Source organism: Sceloporus occidentalis, unplaced genomic scaffold, assembly GCF_023333645.1.
Source record: "Sceloporus occidentalis isolate IW3139 unplaced genomic scaffold, rSceOcc1.0.p SCAF_87, whole genome shotgun sequence".
Classification (NCBI taxonomy): domain Eukaryota; kingdom Metazoa; phylum Chordata; class Lepidosauria; order Squamata; family Phrynosomatidae; genus Sceloporus; species Sceloporus occidentalis.
In genome coordinates this window covers 1,852,212-1,868,257 of record NW_028317067.1, presented here as the reverse complement: position 1 = coordinate 1,868,257, position 16,046 = coordinate 1,852,212, and the positions used below count along the sequence as shown (strand labels likewise).

General features: G+C 37.6%; 1 protein-coding gene across 1 annotated transcript; it reads left to right on the top strand.

Annotated features, from left to right (window-relative positions):
• The first annotated feature begins 4,874 nt into the window (after positions 1-4,874).
• On the top strand, positions 4,875-16,046 carry LOC149284892 (myosin-4-like). Its single transcript, XM_089496170.1, has 39 exons — positions 4,875-5,066; positions 5,152-5,295; positions 5,587-5,743; positions 5,866-5,893; positions 5,983-6,097; positions 6,540-6,632; positions 6,715-6,778; positions 6,867-6,965; positions 7,137-7,240; positions 7,376-7,514; positions 7,637-7,755; positions 7,840-7,989; positions 8,077-8,247; positions 8,336-8,642; positions 8,736-8,800; positions 9,150-9,237; positions 9,336-9,453; positions 9,768-9,891; positions 9,976-10,112; positions 10,205-10,460; positions 10,564-10,806; positions 10,898-11,074; positions 11,180-11,325; positions 11,415-11,505; positions 11,586-11,975; positions 12,057-12,183; positions 12,330-12,448; positions 12,594-12,790; positions 12,865-13,048; positions 13,133-13,298; positions 13,546-13,670; positions 13,795-14,103; positions 14,293-14,496; positions 14,584-14,709; positions 14,797-14,967; positions 15,062-15,166; positions 15,386-15,481; positions 15,578-15,712; positions 16,029-16,046. The coding sequence occupies exons 1-39, from the start codon at positions 4,881-4,883 to the stop codon at positions 16,044-16,046; spliced, it is 5,793 nt and encodes a 1,930-aa protein (XP_089352296.1). The 5' UTR covers positions 4,875-4,880.

Sequence of the window (16,046 nt, the reverse complement as noted above, 5' to 3'; positions counted from 1 at the left end):
ACAATACATGTAAAGCGGAAAAAGGATCACATGGTATATGTGGTGATCTTCCTTTAGCAAATTTGGAAGAGAATGTTTGAAATATTATCTACAGCATTTGCCATCACTGCAGGGAGTAGTCTTTATGAAATTGCTGTGGAACATGATGATATCCACTGGTGACAGCCATGGTTTGAAAAAAAAAACCAACTATCTTTTGCTGATCTGAGTTATAACACTAGTGCAAAAGTTATTTTTAAAGTGTACTCAGACTTTTTACAAAATAGCTTGTACTACTGACATTTAAAGGAAAACATTTAAATAAGATAACCTTATAACTGTCGGAGTAATTATCCTAGTAAGACGTCTTGATCTATTAGTTGGAACAAGCTGATGTCCAGTTTTGTAGGTTTATTTCAGGAAATTTTCCAATATATTGAGGGTTGCTTATAAAGAGCAATTCTAGTGATAATTATCTGTAAAAGTAAAAGTAAAATTAAGGTCTGAGTCTTTACACCAGGAAAAATGAGCAGACACGATAGGCGAGATGGTCCTTATATGCTGTCAAATTCTATGGTTTTATGTATACACAAAAGTTGGTTTTGTTTTATATAAGGGCATGGAAAGGAGAAAGTAATATTACACCAAAAGTAGTGTCAATTAAATAGTATCCCAGGCAAGAAACCTGTCACCCCACTGTCACATGCACATGCCATGGGTTTTTACATTCAGAATGCCAGTGTAGGAGTACATAGTGCAGGTGTTCATTGTGCCCCTAGTGGGGTCCAGACCTACTTCTACGTATTGGGGTGACCACAGCCCCCCACGGTCCAGGTGTCCCTGGCAGCTGCCTAAGTCACCTGATACTATGACATTTTTGTATCCCTATTCAATTCTATTGCTAACAGGCTACTACAGGGACAAAAATAAGCCACACATAATATAGTAACAGTCATTAAGGTTGAAGATGAAAGTCCATCAAGTTCAACCTTGCTGTTGTTCCAGAAGAAGGCAAAAACCACATTGAATCATTTTCAAATTCTGCTCAAAAGAAGGACACATTTGTTTTTTACTCTAAAATGGAGACAACAAGCTATAACTAATCTTGTCCTTATGACCAGTTATATTCCTGTATATTGTATTTTGTTAAAAAGTCATCTAGCCCGTATTTAAAGACATCTATCAAATGTGATAGCACAATGTCTGTGCATAGTGACTTCCACATCCTTACTGTCCTTACTTTAGATAAATCTTTGCTGTTTTACATTTGAATGGATGATATCTTGTTCGTTGTACAGTCCTATTAATAAACACATCATCAGAAAGTGGTTGGTATTGTCCCCGTATGTATTTGTATAAAGCTATCATATCCTATCTCTCGCCTTTCTTCGCAACACAAGGTGTTCCATTCCTCAAGCTGGGAATTTACCAGTTGTGATATTACTAGCTTCTGTTCCCAATTTACTCTTTTTGTGATTAACAGTCTATGTCCTTCTGTTGAGGCCTTGACCATTTTCACAACACCCTTTCCTTAGTTTACATGTTGTCCCCAGTCCTGTCTCCTTCTCACAGGGGTATTTCCTGACTATTCCTGCTATTGCTTTGCAGAAGTTGTTATACGATTCCAATGTCCCAGATTTTAGCATTCCTCTGCCATACCAAGGCACCCTAGATTAGATGAGAAAACAATATTATCGGTTTTCTATTTATGTAGACCTTTAATTTAGTGGGTTTTTTTCAGGGGTTCAAATAACACAGAGGTAATAGTACTTGCTGTTAAATGCTTTTACATAGTGGTCACATTCACAAGTGCTCTTCTCCATACCAAACATTTGACACTCAATGTGTTAAAATGTAAATCTTCTCACACCCTCAACAGGTTACATGGTCATTTAAAACAGATCTAATATAGTGAACATATGGCCCTCGCCTTGCCTTACATTTATCATAATAAAGACAACTGAAGGGAACTGAGAAAAAAAAGGGTTTCATACTATGAAGTAGTCATCTTAGTACTTTACGGTGAGGATTAAAAAATGTAATCAGTTATAATTAATAGTGACGTGGTGGAGGCCTGAATTCCGGAATCGGCCTGTCTGCACACTACGCGAGTATAAAAGCGTTGTGTGCTGTAGCGGATATTCAGCCGTTGGCCGCACCTATATCACCAGACAGCTGCTGGATTTAACGTGCCAGGACAGCCTCGGAATTGCCGGTCCAGCCCTGAATTGTTGATTATGTTTAAATAAATATGGTGTGTGCCTTGCATAAGAATTGTGGAGAGACAAAAGAAACATCTGATTTAATGAGGACAGTCCTCCACCTGGATTATGCTGCTCTAGCCACCTTAGATGGGTACACCCATTTTGTGGCAAAATTAGCAAGCTAGCGTGGACAGAAGCAGGATGTTATTTGATCTTGTCGTGGAAGCACAGATGCAATGTCCTAACTACCCATTTAAGGAGGGACAGTCCCTCTTTGGGACCCAAATCCCTCTGCCCCTCCTTCCTCCTCTGGTGTCCCTCTTTTCCACAAGCTCAGAATGTTTGTATAAGGATCTCACAAGGTTCTATAGTCATAAAAGTCACAAACAGCAGAAAATGGCTTTAGACATTATATTGTGTAAATGATATTCATTGTTCTTTCTTATTCAATTATATAAATAGTTAGCAAAGGATGACGTTGTCACATAAAGCGTTATAAACTTTACTCACTAGCCACCTCTCTAACTTTAAAATGAAAGTGTACCTCTTTGGCTCCATTCAAATGTTGGAAGGGGTGTCAACGTGGGCTGCTATCCTTTTTTTATAGATGGCAATTCCTGAATATATGTATATATATATCTTGTATAAAAGAGCACAGTTATCAACAGGCTTTTTTTTTTATTACTTCAGAAAAATAAAAAAAAAGATCGCATAGCTGTTTTGATCTGTGAACCAGTAGGATTATTTACATTACAAATGTATTCTCATTTTTTAACTCAAGAAAATTCTTAAAACACCAAAAAGTCGGAGTTATCTGATTAAAAAATGTAACACATAAGGAACAAAATATTCCATAAACTTGGTTACAATGCACAATGTGTTTAAACAAAACAGGAACTTGGATCTTGTTTAAAGTGTAAATTTAATAAATCAAGAATAGTGATTTATTATTTCTGCAGAGAGAGGAAGTGACCACCAATGCTTGATTCTTGATAATATATATATATATATATATATATATAAATGATATATATATATATATATATATATATATCAATATATATATCACGCACACAAAGTGTATTTTAAATTGCAGTACTCATTATTTCGAGTATATATATATATATACTGCAATATAAAAGAATATCTATTTATTGGACTAACATTCCATTTAAAGTGAAACGCAATACTGGATGTTTACTGGAGTAACTAATGTTACTCCAATAAAAAGGCACTTTATAGAGCAGTAATCATTATTTGTTTCTTCAATTGTCAATACTGGACTAACACAGCCATCCTGAGCTATATACATATAAATACATACATATATATATATATATATATATATATATATATATATATATATATATATATATATATAATTATATATACTATCAAGAATCAAGCAAGTGACTTTCTCTCTCTGCAGAAATAATAAACCGCTATTCTGGATTTTTCAATGTAGGTATAGTATAGGAACTGCATTTGCACACATTCTTTTTTACTTTACTTTGAAAGCTAACCCTAGTGGCAGGTTTCACATTAGAACAGATGCTTTAACCATCTCTGGGAGTCTCCTACCGAATTGTGGAAGTTATTTTTACTTGTGATGAACAGACATCGTCGTGCTTAAGTGCACAGTTAAGGCAATGTGGAGACCCTTTCCATAAGTAGAGAGAGCTGAGCTAGCAGATGGACTCACTATATAAGCTTTGCTTGGGTTCTCCGTCGTTATTCCTAGTTTGCTGGTAAGTACTTGCTGGCTGAGAGTAGGTAAAAATCTTTAAACTACATATACTAAAGAGTGCTCTGAAATTATATATTCATTACTATCATTTTTCTGGGCTGGAACTTGTTGCAAAGTAATATTTTTGTAGCATGAATTAATTATTGCAGCACTTTATTAAATTTGTAGAATACATTTTTGGGTTTTAAATGTATCCATTAAGTTAACTAAGTGCTACAAACACATAGGATGATAAAACAACAGTTCATAGTAATAACAATAGTTTTTTTCTTTTTTGTTTATTTTTAGGGGAACACCCATTTTTTTCTTCCTGCAGCAGTAAAGGGTAAGTCAAAAGAACACATAAGAAAAATTCACCCTAAATTGCATAAACTTAAAGATAATTCATTGTCAGCTGTGTGATTATTAGGAAATAAAGGATATTACATTTATCAGGAAAGATTAAGGAGAGAAGAAAAAGGGATGCCAAAGAAACTTTTAAATACGTAAAGGGATTTAACAAAGTACACAAGGGAAGTCATAATGTAAAACTAGAGGGTCAGAGGCTTATAGGTTATGTAAGGAAGTTTAAGTTGAGAGGGTGCAAGATAAGTGGAACAGTCTCCCAGCAGAGGTGGCAGAGGTTAACACAGTGAGGGAATTTAAACATGTGTCACCTAGGCAAATTACAGGTTTCTATGTTATATGGACATCTTTCCCCCTTATTTATCTTTAATTATCTTTGTTGTGCTCACTCAGTTTGGTATTTATTTAGATTGATGTAGATACAACTGTTATATGTTTTCCCATATATGTTCTGTACATTAAAAAAGTTGTTTGAACACAAGTTAATCCACATTTTGTTTTTAACTTAAGGTTTCCAAATTATTCCTTACAAAATTCAAATCAAATTCACTGCTACATATTTGTTCTAGGTACCAGCACCAGCAATCATGTCGGGCGACGGGGAGATGTCAGTCTTTGGACCGGCTGCTCCTTTTCTCCGTAAATCAGATAAAGAAAGATTGGAGGCCCAGAACAGGCCTTTCGATGCCAAGAACACCTGCTTTGTAGACGATCAAAAAGAACTCTACGTCAAAGGTTTAGTCACAGCCCGGGAAGACGGAAAACTCACTGTGAAGACCGAAGATGGAAGGGTAATCAGAAAATTCAGTTATTCAACATTGCTTGTAAACATTGCTTGCTGGTGATACATTTAAAGGAAACTTGTTTTTATTCCAGACCCTAACTGTGAAAGAAAGCCAAGTTTACCCCCAAAATCCTCCCAAGTATGACAAGATTGAAGACATGGCCATGATGACCCATCTGAATGAAGCCTCTGTGCTGTATAACCTCAAAGAACGTTATGCAGCATGGATGATCTATGTAAGTTCGCTTTAACCCATCTCAGGTGATAATAGTTAACACACAGTCACATCAAAATACTTGTTGTTTATGACAGCACTGTGCTTTAATTAATGGAGCAAGCTAAACCTGGCCTTGTATCATATTCCAATCATTAAAATTAGTTGTATTCTTTGTCTTGGGTAGTAGACCCATAAATGTCTGTAAAGCAAAACATGCAAGATATAAATTTCTCCATGGCTTTGCCCCTGGAATGATTACCTATCACGCACAGATGATCAGACAGCATAAAATGTTTATTCTTACATTTAGACCTATTCCGGCCTTTTCTGCGTCACTGTAAACCCCTACAAGTGGCTCCCAGTGTACAACCCTGAGGTTGTTGCCGGCTACAGAGGAAAGAAGCGTATGGAAGCTCCACCACACATCTTCTCCATCTCTGATAATGCCTATCAGTCCATGTTAACAGGTACTTAGCCTTACTTTATAGTAAAACTGATTGTGATTTTAAAAAATATATAGAATTTAAAAATATACATAGACTATAGACTATGATTTACCTACTATAAATGCCCATCTTTTACTTTGCAGATCGTGAAAATCAGTCTATCCTGATCACGTAAGTAAAATGTGTTATTATTTGTTTAAATTAAGCCATTTATTTGCATGTTCTACAAAGTCATTTATAACTCTTTATTTAATCCCCAGTGGAGAATCTGGTGCAGGAAAAACTGTGAACACAAAACGTGTCATCCAGTACTTTGCAACAATTGCTGCTATTGGAGACAGTGGGAAAAAGAAGGAGCTAGCCAACAGTATGAAGGTAATATTTTAGAGCATCAGCTGTAGTCAACTATAACACTCCAGAAATAGAATGCTACACATACCAATACACTCATCACAGCTCTTCTTCCAGATGATTTCATTCTCCAATATGTCCCATTTAAGCTTTTTTCCCCTGACTCATATAACAGAAACAGAATTTGATAAGAACCATGTCGTCCATCCATTTTTTTTCTAACATAACACTCAGGTCTTAATCAGTTCTTGATCATTTTTTATGGAGGGGGTTCCTTGCCTCTGCGTTCCATTTTTCTTCCATCCTCCCCTGTATTTTTCCAGTTTCCTCTTCCATCACCTTATCCAATCCTGTTTCCTTTTATTGTTCTTAAAATGATCCCTATTTGTGTCTTTAATGTGAAGGGCCAAGGCTAATATCAAAGTTGAACTAGTCTACCATATTAATACATGTTTAACTTTGACAGGGAACTCTGGAAGATCAAATTATCCAGGCCAACCCTCTCCTGGAAGCCTTCGGTAATGCCAAGACATTGAGAAATGATAACTCTTCTCGCTTCGTAAGTAATATTCTCTTCTTCCTCAAGCCATATAATTTCCCCGTTGTTACTTTATTTTCTGAACTTTCATTGTCACTTTTAGGGTAAATTCATCAGAATCCACTTCGGAACTTCTGGAAAACTGTCTTCAGCAGATATTGAAACATGTAAGATACTGTGTACATTTCTGATTTGTTTCTTTTTACTCTGTTTCCATCATTTCATGTGATCATTCATGAATATTTCTTTATGCAGATCTGCTGGAAAAATCCAGAGTAACCTTCCAGCTGTCTGCTGAGAGAAGCTACCATATCTTCTACCAGATCCTGACAAACAAGAAACCAGAAGTCGTTGGTAATTAAAACTATTTTCACGTCTCCAAAACAAGTTAAACAACTAGATTCATCTGGGCAGTATATATATCATGGTCCTGTAATAAACAAACAATACATACCCCATAAATCATAATAATCATTATGTCATAATGCTACTACTGTACTGTATGTTTTGCTTTCTTTTCTTTAGAAATGCTTCTTGTTACAACCAACCCATACGACTACCCTTCCATCAGCCAAGGTGAGATTGTTGTGAAGAGTATCGATGATGAAGAGGAACTGTTGGCCACTGACGTAAGTATTATCAATTATTGATGTATATCACACCATCCTATTCCACAGCAGTATATTACAATATCTGTAGGAAAACATCTTTGGAATAATACTATGAATACAGGTTTCATTTTTATACTTGTTTAACCCCCACAGTCTGCCATTGACATCTTGGGCTTCAACGGAGAAGAAAAGAATGGCATCTACAAACTGACAGGCGCTGTCATGCACCATGGTAACATGAAATTCAAGCAGAAGCAAAGAGAAGAGCAGGCTGAACCTGATGGCACAGAAGGTTTGTATCAGTTGACATGAAACAGACATTCACTATCTATATTCATATCCATGATTTATCCTTTGTACAGTTTGTCCATATTATACATATATATATATATATTTTGCATCTTTACCTTTCAGTTGCTGACAAAATTGCTTATCTGATGGGCTTAAACTCTTCCGATTTGCTAAAGGCTCTGTGCTACCCAAGAGTAAAGGTCGGCAATGAGTTTGTCACAAAAGGACAGACTGTTCCACAGGTATTTATTCATTAAATATTCAAATATTTCTCTTGATCGACTCTGTTAATGACCTGAAACTATTAAAATGACTGTGTTTTTCAGGTTCACAACTCTGTTGGTGCCCTCTGCAAGTCCGTGTTTGAGAAATTGTTCTTGTGGATGGTCACACGTATCAACCAGCAGCTGGACACTAAACAACCAAGACAGTTCTTCATTGGTGTCCTGGATATTGCTGGTTTTGAAATCTTTGATGTAAGTCCATATTCATTTAAATGTCCTTTATTATTTTTCTGGAACAAATAGCCAACATATTATAAAACCACTTTCTACCATCTACAGTTCAACAGCTTGGAGCAGCTCTGCATCAACTTCACCAATGAAAAACTGCAGCAGTTCTTCAACCATCACATGTTCGTCCTGGAACAGGAAGAATACAAAAAGGAAGGCATTGACTGGGAATTCATTGACTTCGGTATGGATCTCGCTGCCTGTATTGAGCTCATTGAGAAGGTGGGTTCCTGAGATGAAAACTACCCAACTAGCCATAAAACATTACTCGGTGACACTGATATAAGCTCACTAATGTTTTTCCTTTCAGCCAATGGGTATCTTTTCAATCCTTGAAGAAGAGTGCATGTTCCCCAAGGCCACTGACACCTCGTTCAAGAACAAGCTGTATGAACAACATCTTGGCAAGTGCAAGAACTTTGAGAAGCCCAAGCCTGGCAAAGGAAAGGCTGAAGCTCACTTCTCTCTGGTCCACTATGCTGGTACCGTGGATTACAACATCTCTGGCTGGCTGGAGAAGAACAAGGATCCGCTCAATGAGTCTGTTGTCCAGCTGTACCAGAAATCACCAATGAAGCTCTTGTCCTTCCTCTATTCAAGCTATGCTAATCCTGATGGTGGGTATTGGACATCTGCCCTGAAAATATGCAGAGAACTGGTCCACGCACCTATTTAATATTATATCATTATTTTTAATTTCCTTTAAACAGCCGAAGCAAAGAGTGGAAAGAAGAAGAAGGGATCTTCCTTCCAAACTGTCTCTGCTTTATTCAGGGTCAGTATATTTTTATTTGATGCATAACTTAAGAATAATAATAATATTTTTAAATAAACAAAAAATGTAAAAGATATCCTATTTAAATAATTGAATGATCCAATACAAGTGGAAATAAAATGTTTTTTATTTAACACCATTCTATATATATAAAATGGTGTTAAATAAGCCTGTCTGCATGCTACATGGGGATAAAAATGTGGCCACACATATCCAGCCGCTGGTCTTAAAATGCCAGGGCCACCTTGTGAGCGACAGTCTGGCCTTGTGTGGGTTTTATAAGCATTCTTGTGTACGCGAGCTGAGATTGCTATGTAGGAGAACTGATTTGCTTTGCAATGTTCCCCAGGAAAATCTGAACAAGTTGATGAGCACCCTGAGGAGCACTCACCCACACTTTGTGCGTTGTCTCATTCCAAATGAGAGCAAGACTCCTGGTAAAGATTTTGGTTACATGTATTATTTTTATATACACTCAGATTCCTCTCCAGGATGAGTGTCCCTAATGTGATAAAACTGCAATTTCCACACACAGGTATCATGGAGAACCATCTGATCATCCACCAGCTGAGATGTAACGGTGTGCTGGAAGGTATAAGAATCTGCAGAAAAGGATTCCCCAGCAGGATCCTCTATGGTGACTTCAAACAACGGTGATTTTCCTTAATTTAATACATTGTGTTATATTTCTTATTGTTTTGAAACTGCATGCAATAATAAAAGCCACCAAACTTTCAGAATCTATAAGTTAAAAGATAATACATAATCAGCTATTTGGATGCATTTGAAACAAAATATATTGGGAATGGTTATATTATTTTCTACAGTTGCTACATTCCATTAAGTTCACAAGTTAAACTTCCATCTACAATACAGACAAAATGTGATCATCATCCTCATCAAATCACATTATTGCTTAGTAAACTCATGAAGATGTTAATCTTCTCTCTATCTTTTTTAAATGAAGTTATAAAGTGTTGAACGCCAGCGCAATTCCAGACGGGCAGTTTATTGACAGCAAGAAGGCTTCTGAGAAGCTGCTTGGCTCTATTGATATTGATCACACTCAATACAAATTTGGCCACACAAAGGTATAAAACATGTATTACAGCATTTAAAGTTATATTGCATGATTCTTTTTTAGAACATTTAATCATAAACTTACTGCTTTGCAGGTGTTCTTTAAAGCTGGTCTTCTGGGTACCCTGGAAGAAATGAGAGATGACAAGTTAGCACAACTTATTACCCGCACTCAAGCTCTTTGCAGAGGTTTCTTGATGAGAACAGAGTTCAAGAAAATGGTCGAAAGAAGGTAGTAATCTATTTCCCTGAAAACAAAAATAGTCTGTGGAAGCAGTTACCATCCAACAAAAACTTACTCTTTAACCCTCTAATCTCAAATAGGGAGGCAATATTCCTTATTCAGTACAATCTCAGGTCATTCATGAATGTCAAACACTGGCCATGGATGAAACTGTACTTCAAGATTAAACCTCTTTTGAAGAGTGCTGAAACTGAGAAGGAGATGGCAAACATGAAGGAAGAGTTTGAGAAGACCAAGGAAGCCCTTGTGAAATCAGAAGCTAAAAAGAAGGAACTAGAAGAGAAAATGGTTTCCCTACTGCAGGAGAAGAATGATTTACTGCTGCAGGTCCAGTCAGTAAGTACAAAATAAATACTGGTATGTCTGTCTGTCTATCTAGCTATCTATCCCTGCAAAAGATGGCAATGCACCTTTGTAATATACATCTGTATCTCAACAGGAAGGTGAAACTTTGGCTGATGCAGAAGAAAGGTGTGAAGGCCTCATCAAGAACAAAATCCAATTGGAATCTAAAATCAAAGAAATTACAGAGAGACTTGAAGATGAAGAAGAAAGCAATGCTGAACTCACAGCCAAGAAGAGGAAACTTGAAGATGAATGCTCTGAGCTGAAGAAAGACATTGATGACTTGGAACTCACCTTGGCCAAAGTAGAAAAGGAAAAGCATGCCACAGAGAACAAAGTATGAAAAATATCAATGCAATCCCACATGTCATACTTACTGCTTGACAAGAACAGAGATTTTCATTTAATGCTTCTCATTTTAACTTTAGGTTAAGAACCTTACAGAGGAAATGGCAACACTTGATGAGAATATCTCCAAGGTTAGCAAGGAGAAGAAAGCACTCCAAGAGGCTCACCAGCAAACACTTGATGACCTGCAGGCTGAGGAGGACAAAGTCAATACCTTGTCAAAGGCCAAGACTAAGCTGGAACAGCAAGTAGATGACGTAAGCACGTGTTTAAAATAGTGTTTAATTTACATTATCAGAATCTACAAACATTATTAAGGTTTATAACTAAGACTGGAACACAACATACTTTTAACTTTATAGCTGGAAGGTTCTCTGGAACAAGAAAAGAAGCTTCGTCTTGACCTTGAAAGATCCAAAAGGAAACTTGAAGGTGATCTGAAGCTTTCCCAGGAAACTGTAATGGATCTTGAAAATGACAAACAGCAAACTGAGGAAAAACTCAAGAAGTTTGTATTATTTCTTTTTTTTTTTATTATTATTATTCGTTCAGTACTTTCAAATGAGTGACTTAATGTCTTCCATGTATCTTATACAGGAAGGAATTTGAAATTAGCCAGCTCCAAAGCAAAATAGAAGATGAGCAGTCTCTTGGATCTCAGTTGCAGAAGAAGATCAAGGAACTTCAGGTATATCTGTTTCTATCAAATCATTCACTTTTGTAATCGATATTTTAGATTCTGTGTAGTAATCAGTTATGGTTCTTCAGGCTCGCATTGAAGAACTTGAGGAGGAAATTGAAGCAGAACGTGCAGCACGTGCAAAGGTTGAGAAACAGAGGGCTGATCTCTCCAGGGAACTAGAAGAGATTAGCGAAAGACTTGAAGAGGCTGGAGGTGCAACATCTGCTCAGATTGAGATGAACAAGAAACGTGAAGCTGAGTTCCAGAAACTGAGACGTGACTTGGAAGAAGCCACCCTTCAACATGAAGCCACCGCTGCTGCTCTGCGCAAAAAGCAAGCAGACAGCGTTGCTGAGCTTGGGGAACAAATTGATAACCTGCAGCGTGTCAAGCAAAAGCTGGAGAAAGAGAAGAGTGAGTTTAAGATGGAGATTGATGATCTCGCCAGCAACCTTGAGAACATCTCTAAATCCAAGGTCAGTTTATTTTATTTTTTTCACTCTGTTATAATTGCATTTTAAGTATATAAGTCTTAATACCAATACTTGTCCTTATAGGCCAACCTTGAAAAAGTAAACCGTGTGCTTGAAGATCAACTCAGTGAAGTGAAGGCAAAGGACGATGAGAACCAGCGCCTTCTCAATGATCTCACTGCTCAAAGAGCTCGCTTCCAAACTGAGAACGGTACTTAAAATATTTAATGTTATGAATAGATTTAGCATAAGAGGAGTAAGGCATACCTTAAACTTTTTAACCTGTTGTAAGTCCTTTTTTTGTTGTTACAATAGAAATGTAAACAGTGTCCTATTATATCTTCTAACTGCTTCCAGGTGAACTTTCCCGTCAGCTTGAAGAGAGAGAATCACTGATTTCACAGCTCTCAAGAGGCAAGCAAGGATTTACCCAACAAGTAGAAGAACTCAAGAGACAATTGGAGGAGGAATCAAAGGTAACTCCAAAATGTCTAAATCTGGGTACATAAGATAAAGTGCATTTTGATTATGAAGTATTGTCTTTAATATATCTCAAGCAACAATGTGTTTACAAAAATATAATTTTATTATAACACATAAAGGTTAACATTATTTTCTCAGGCTAAGAATGCTCTCGCTCATGCCCTGCAATCCTCTCGTCACGACAACGATTTGCTCCGTGAGCAATATGAGGAGGAACAAGAAGCCAAGGCTGAGCTTCAACGCTCTTTGTCCAAAGCAAATGGCGAAGTTGCTCAATGGAGGACCAAATATGAGACTGATGCCATTCAGCGCACAGAGGAGCTGGAGGAGGCCAAGTATGTTCTTACAAAACAAATCTGATGTAAATGACCGTTTAAATAGTTTACTAACAATGTTGATGCATTTACAGGAAGAAGCTTGCTCAGCGTTTACAGGATGCTGAAGAGCAGGTAGAGGCCGTGAACTCTAAATGCGCCTCCTTGGAAAAGACCAAGCAGAGGCTGCAGGCTGAGGTTGAGGACCTGATGGTTGATGTTGAGAGAGCAAACAGTGCAGCAGCTGCTCTGGATAAGAAGCAAAGGAACTTCGATAAGGTACAAAGAAAACATGATCCTGTTGTGGTTTCATGGCGAATGTATAAAATGCAGACCTTATAACGGTTCTGATTGATTTCAAAGGTCTTGGTAGAGTGGAAACAGAAGTATGAGGAGGGTCAGGCTGAGCTGGAGGCTGTTCAGAAGGAGTCCCGCACCCTGAGCACGGAAATCTTCAAGCTGAAGAACGCTTATGAAGAGGCCTTGGAACAAGTTGAAACCCTAAAACGGGAGAACAAGAACTTGCAACGTAAGTTTATTTTTTTCTCAGATGATATATGTTGTTCCCAGTGCTTTTTATATTGCACAAAGCAGATTTTTCCAGTGCTGAAATATATATTTGCAGCATATAGGGCACAGCTTAAATAAGATATTTGCAGCTTTCAGTGTTTCCATTTTTTTTTACTTTGTATAATGACCTTTGGCATTTAAACTGAAACACATTGGCAGTTTAGGTGAACATGACTGTGACATTTATTTGCCCATTTTGTTTTCAGAGGAGATCTCAGATCTGACTGAACAGATTGGTGAATCTGCAAAATCTGTTGTTGAACTAGAAAAAGCCAAGAAGCAGGTTGAGCAGGAAAAGAGTGATCTTCATGCTGCCCTGGAGGAAGCAGAGGTATTGATTTGATATCAGTGGAGCCATCTACTTTGTTTTTCACCCCCTTACTGCATTTTCTGTGATGGGAACTATTAGATAATATTAAAAACAATAATACATTTACCTTATGTTTTAATAAAAGGGATCTTTAGAACACGAAGAAGCCAAGATTCTGCGCATTCAGCTTGAACTGAACCAGGTGAAATCAGAGGTAGACAGGAAAGTCGCAGAGAAGGATGAAGAGATTGAACAGCTGAAGAGGAACACCCAAAGAGTTATTGATACTCTGCAGAGCACCCTAGACTCTGAGATCAGAAGCAGAAACGATGCTCTGAGACTGAAGAAGAAGATGGAGGGAGACTTGAATGAGCTTGAAATCCAACTCAGCCATGCCAACCGCCAGGCTGCAGATGCACAGAAACAGCTCAGAAATATCCAGGCTCAGTACAAGGTACCCCAGCATTATTTCCGTGATTAAGTATTTTAAATAAAAGAAAATATTTCCTTAAATGCTTCAGAGCCAGTTATTTCTGAAGGGTGGTAAAGATTTGTATACCTTTTGTCACTTTATGGAAATGAAAGGAGCCTTTATCTCATATAGTGTAACAAATTGCCTACTGTGTCATATTTTGTCTTATAGGAAGTCCAACTTCAGCTGGATGATTCACTCAGAGGACAGGAAGATCTGAAGGAACAGGTTGCTGTGATTGAACGTAGAAATAACCTGCAGCAAGCTGAAATTGAGGAAATGAGGTCTGCTCTGGAACAGACTGAGAGATCCCGCAAGATTGCAGAACAAGAGCTTCTCGATGCAAGCGAGCGTGTACAGCTTCTGCACTCACAGGTAAGACACATTCCACATAAACCAAATAATTCACATTAATGGAACATGTCTAAACCAGATATTAAACTGTTTTCTTCATTACTCCAGAACACCAGCCTAATCAACAGCAAGAAGAAGCTTGAGAGTGACATTGCCCAGCTCCAGAATGAGGCTGAGGAGTCTATCCAAGAATCCAGAAATGCTGAGGAGAAAGCTAAGAAAGCCATCACAGATGTATGTTTTACCTTTTAGCAGTCTACTTTTCATTCGCTCAATTGTTTAAGTTGTTCTCACTCATTTATTTTATACATTTTACTGAAGGCTGCCCTGATGGCAGAGGAGCTGAAGAAGGAGCAGGACACCAGCGCTCACCTTGAGAGAATGAAGAAGAACCTTGAGCAGACCGTGAAGGACTTGCAACACCGTCTGGATGAAGCTGAGCAGTTGGCTTTGAAGGGAGGAAAGAAGCAGCTCCAGAAGCTTGAGTCTAGAGTATGTATGACAATACAGTATCAGGATAAGTGAGATTCAATCTGTATATACTGTAAAACAAGTTAAATGGTTTTTCTATTCATTTTATCCGTAGGTAAGAGAACTGGAAAACGAACTGGATAATGAACAGAAGCGCGGTGTTGAAGCAGTAAAGGGCGTTCGCAAATATGAGAGAAGAGTGAAGGAGCTGACATATCAGGTAATGTTGTTTCCATATACGGATTCATCATGCAGAATATAGTTTGAGGTTACAGTTTTTTGAAAGCTGTACCACGTGTTCATCCTTGATAAAATGTCTCTGTTTCACCAAGTTATATGGAGTTTACTTAATTTAAAGAGTTTTACTAATTAGAAAATCATTCTTCCCATGTGATTATCTGTATTTAGTGCTGCGTGACATTCGTATGATTTCTTGCAGACTGAGGAAGACCGAAAGAACACACTGAGACTGCAAGATCTGGTGGACAAACTGCAGCTCAAAGTAAAAGCCTACAAGAGGCAGGCCGAGGAATCTGTAAGTACTGATAAAAAGAACATTACAACATCTTGACTGATGTGTTTGCTTAGCTTTATTTACTGACAACTATATCATTTTCTCTGTGTTTTCTAGGAGGAACAAGCCAATATCCACTTGGGTCGTTTCAGGAAAGTGCAGCACGAGCTTGAAGAAGCTGAGGAGAGAGCAGACATTGCAGAATCCCAAGTGAACAAGCTCAGAGTTAAGAGCCGTGATATTGGTGGCAAGGTAAGCTTCCAGCGGAGGCCCTCACTATGCATATGTTCCAATAATCGAAACCTAAAGCTTGGCGGATATATGTATACTTTCTGCCATTGTCTAGGCTTTCTCTAGATAATAAGATGCAGCGAGCAACATCTTCTTAACCTTTTTGTCTTGTTTTGCCAAGCTTTTGTAACTGATTTCACTATTGAGTTTTTTGGTGATTATGTCTTAAATGTAACACCACACTAGATAATGAGACAGATTAGAAATGTTCATTGCATATAAGTCAACAAAAACATTTTCTCTTGGAATAACAAAATGAATATTGTTTATGTTACAGAAAGAAAGCGAAGAATGA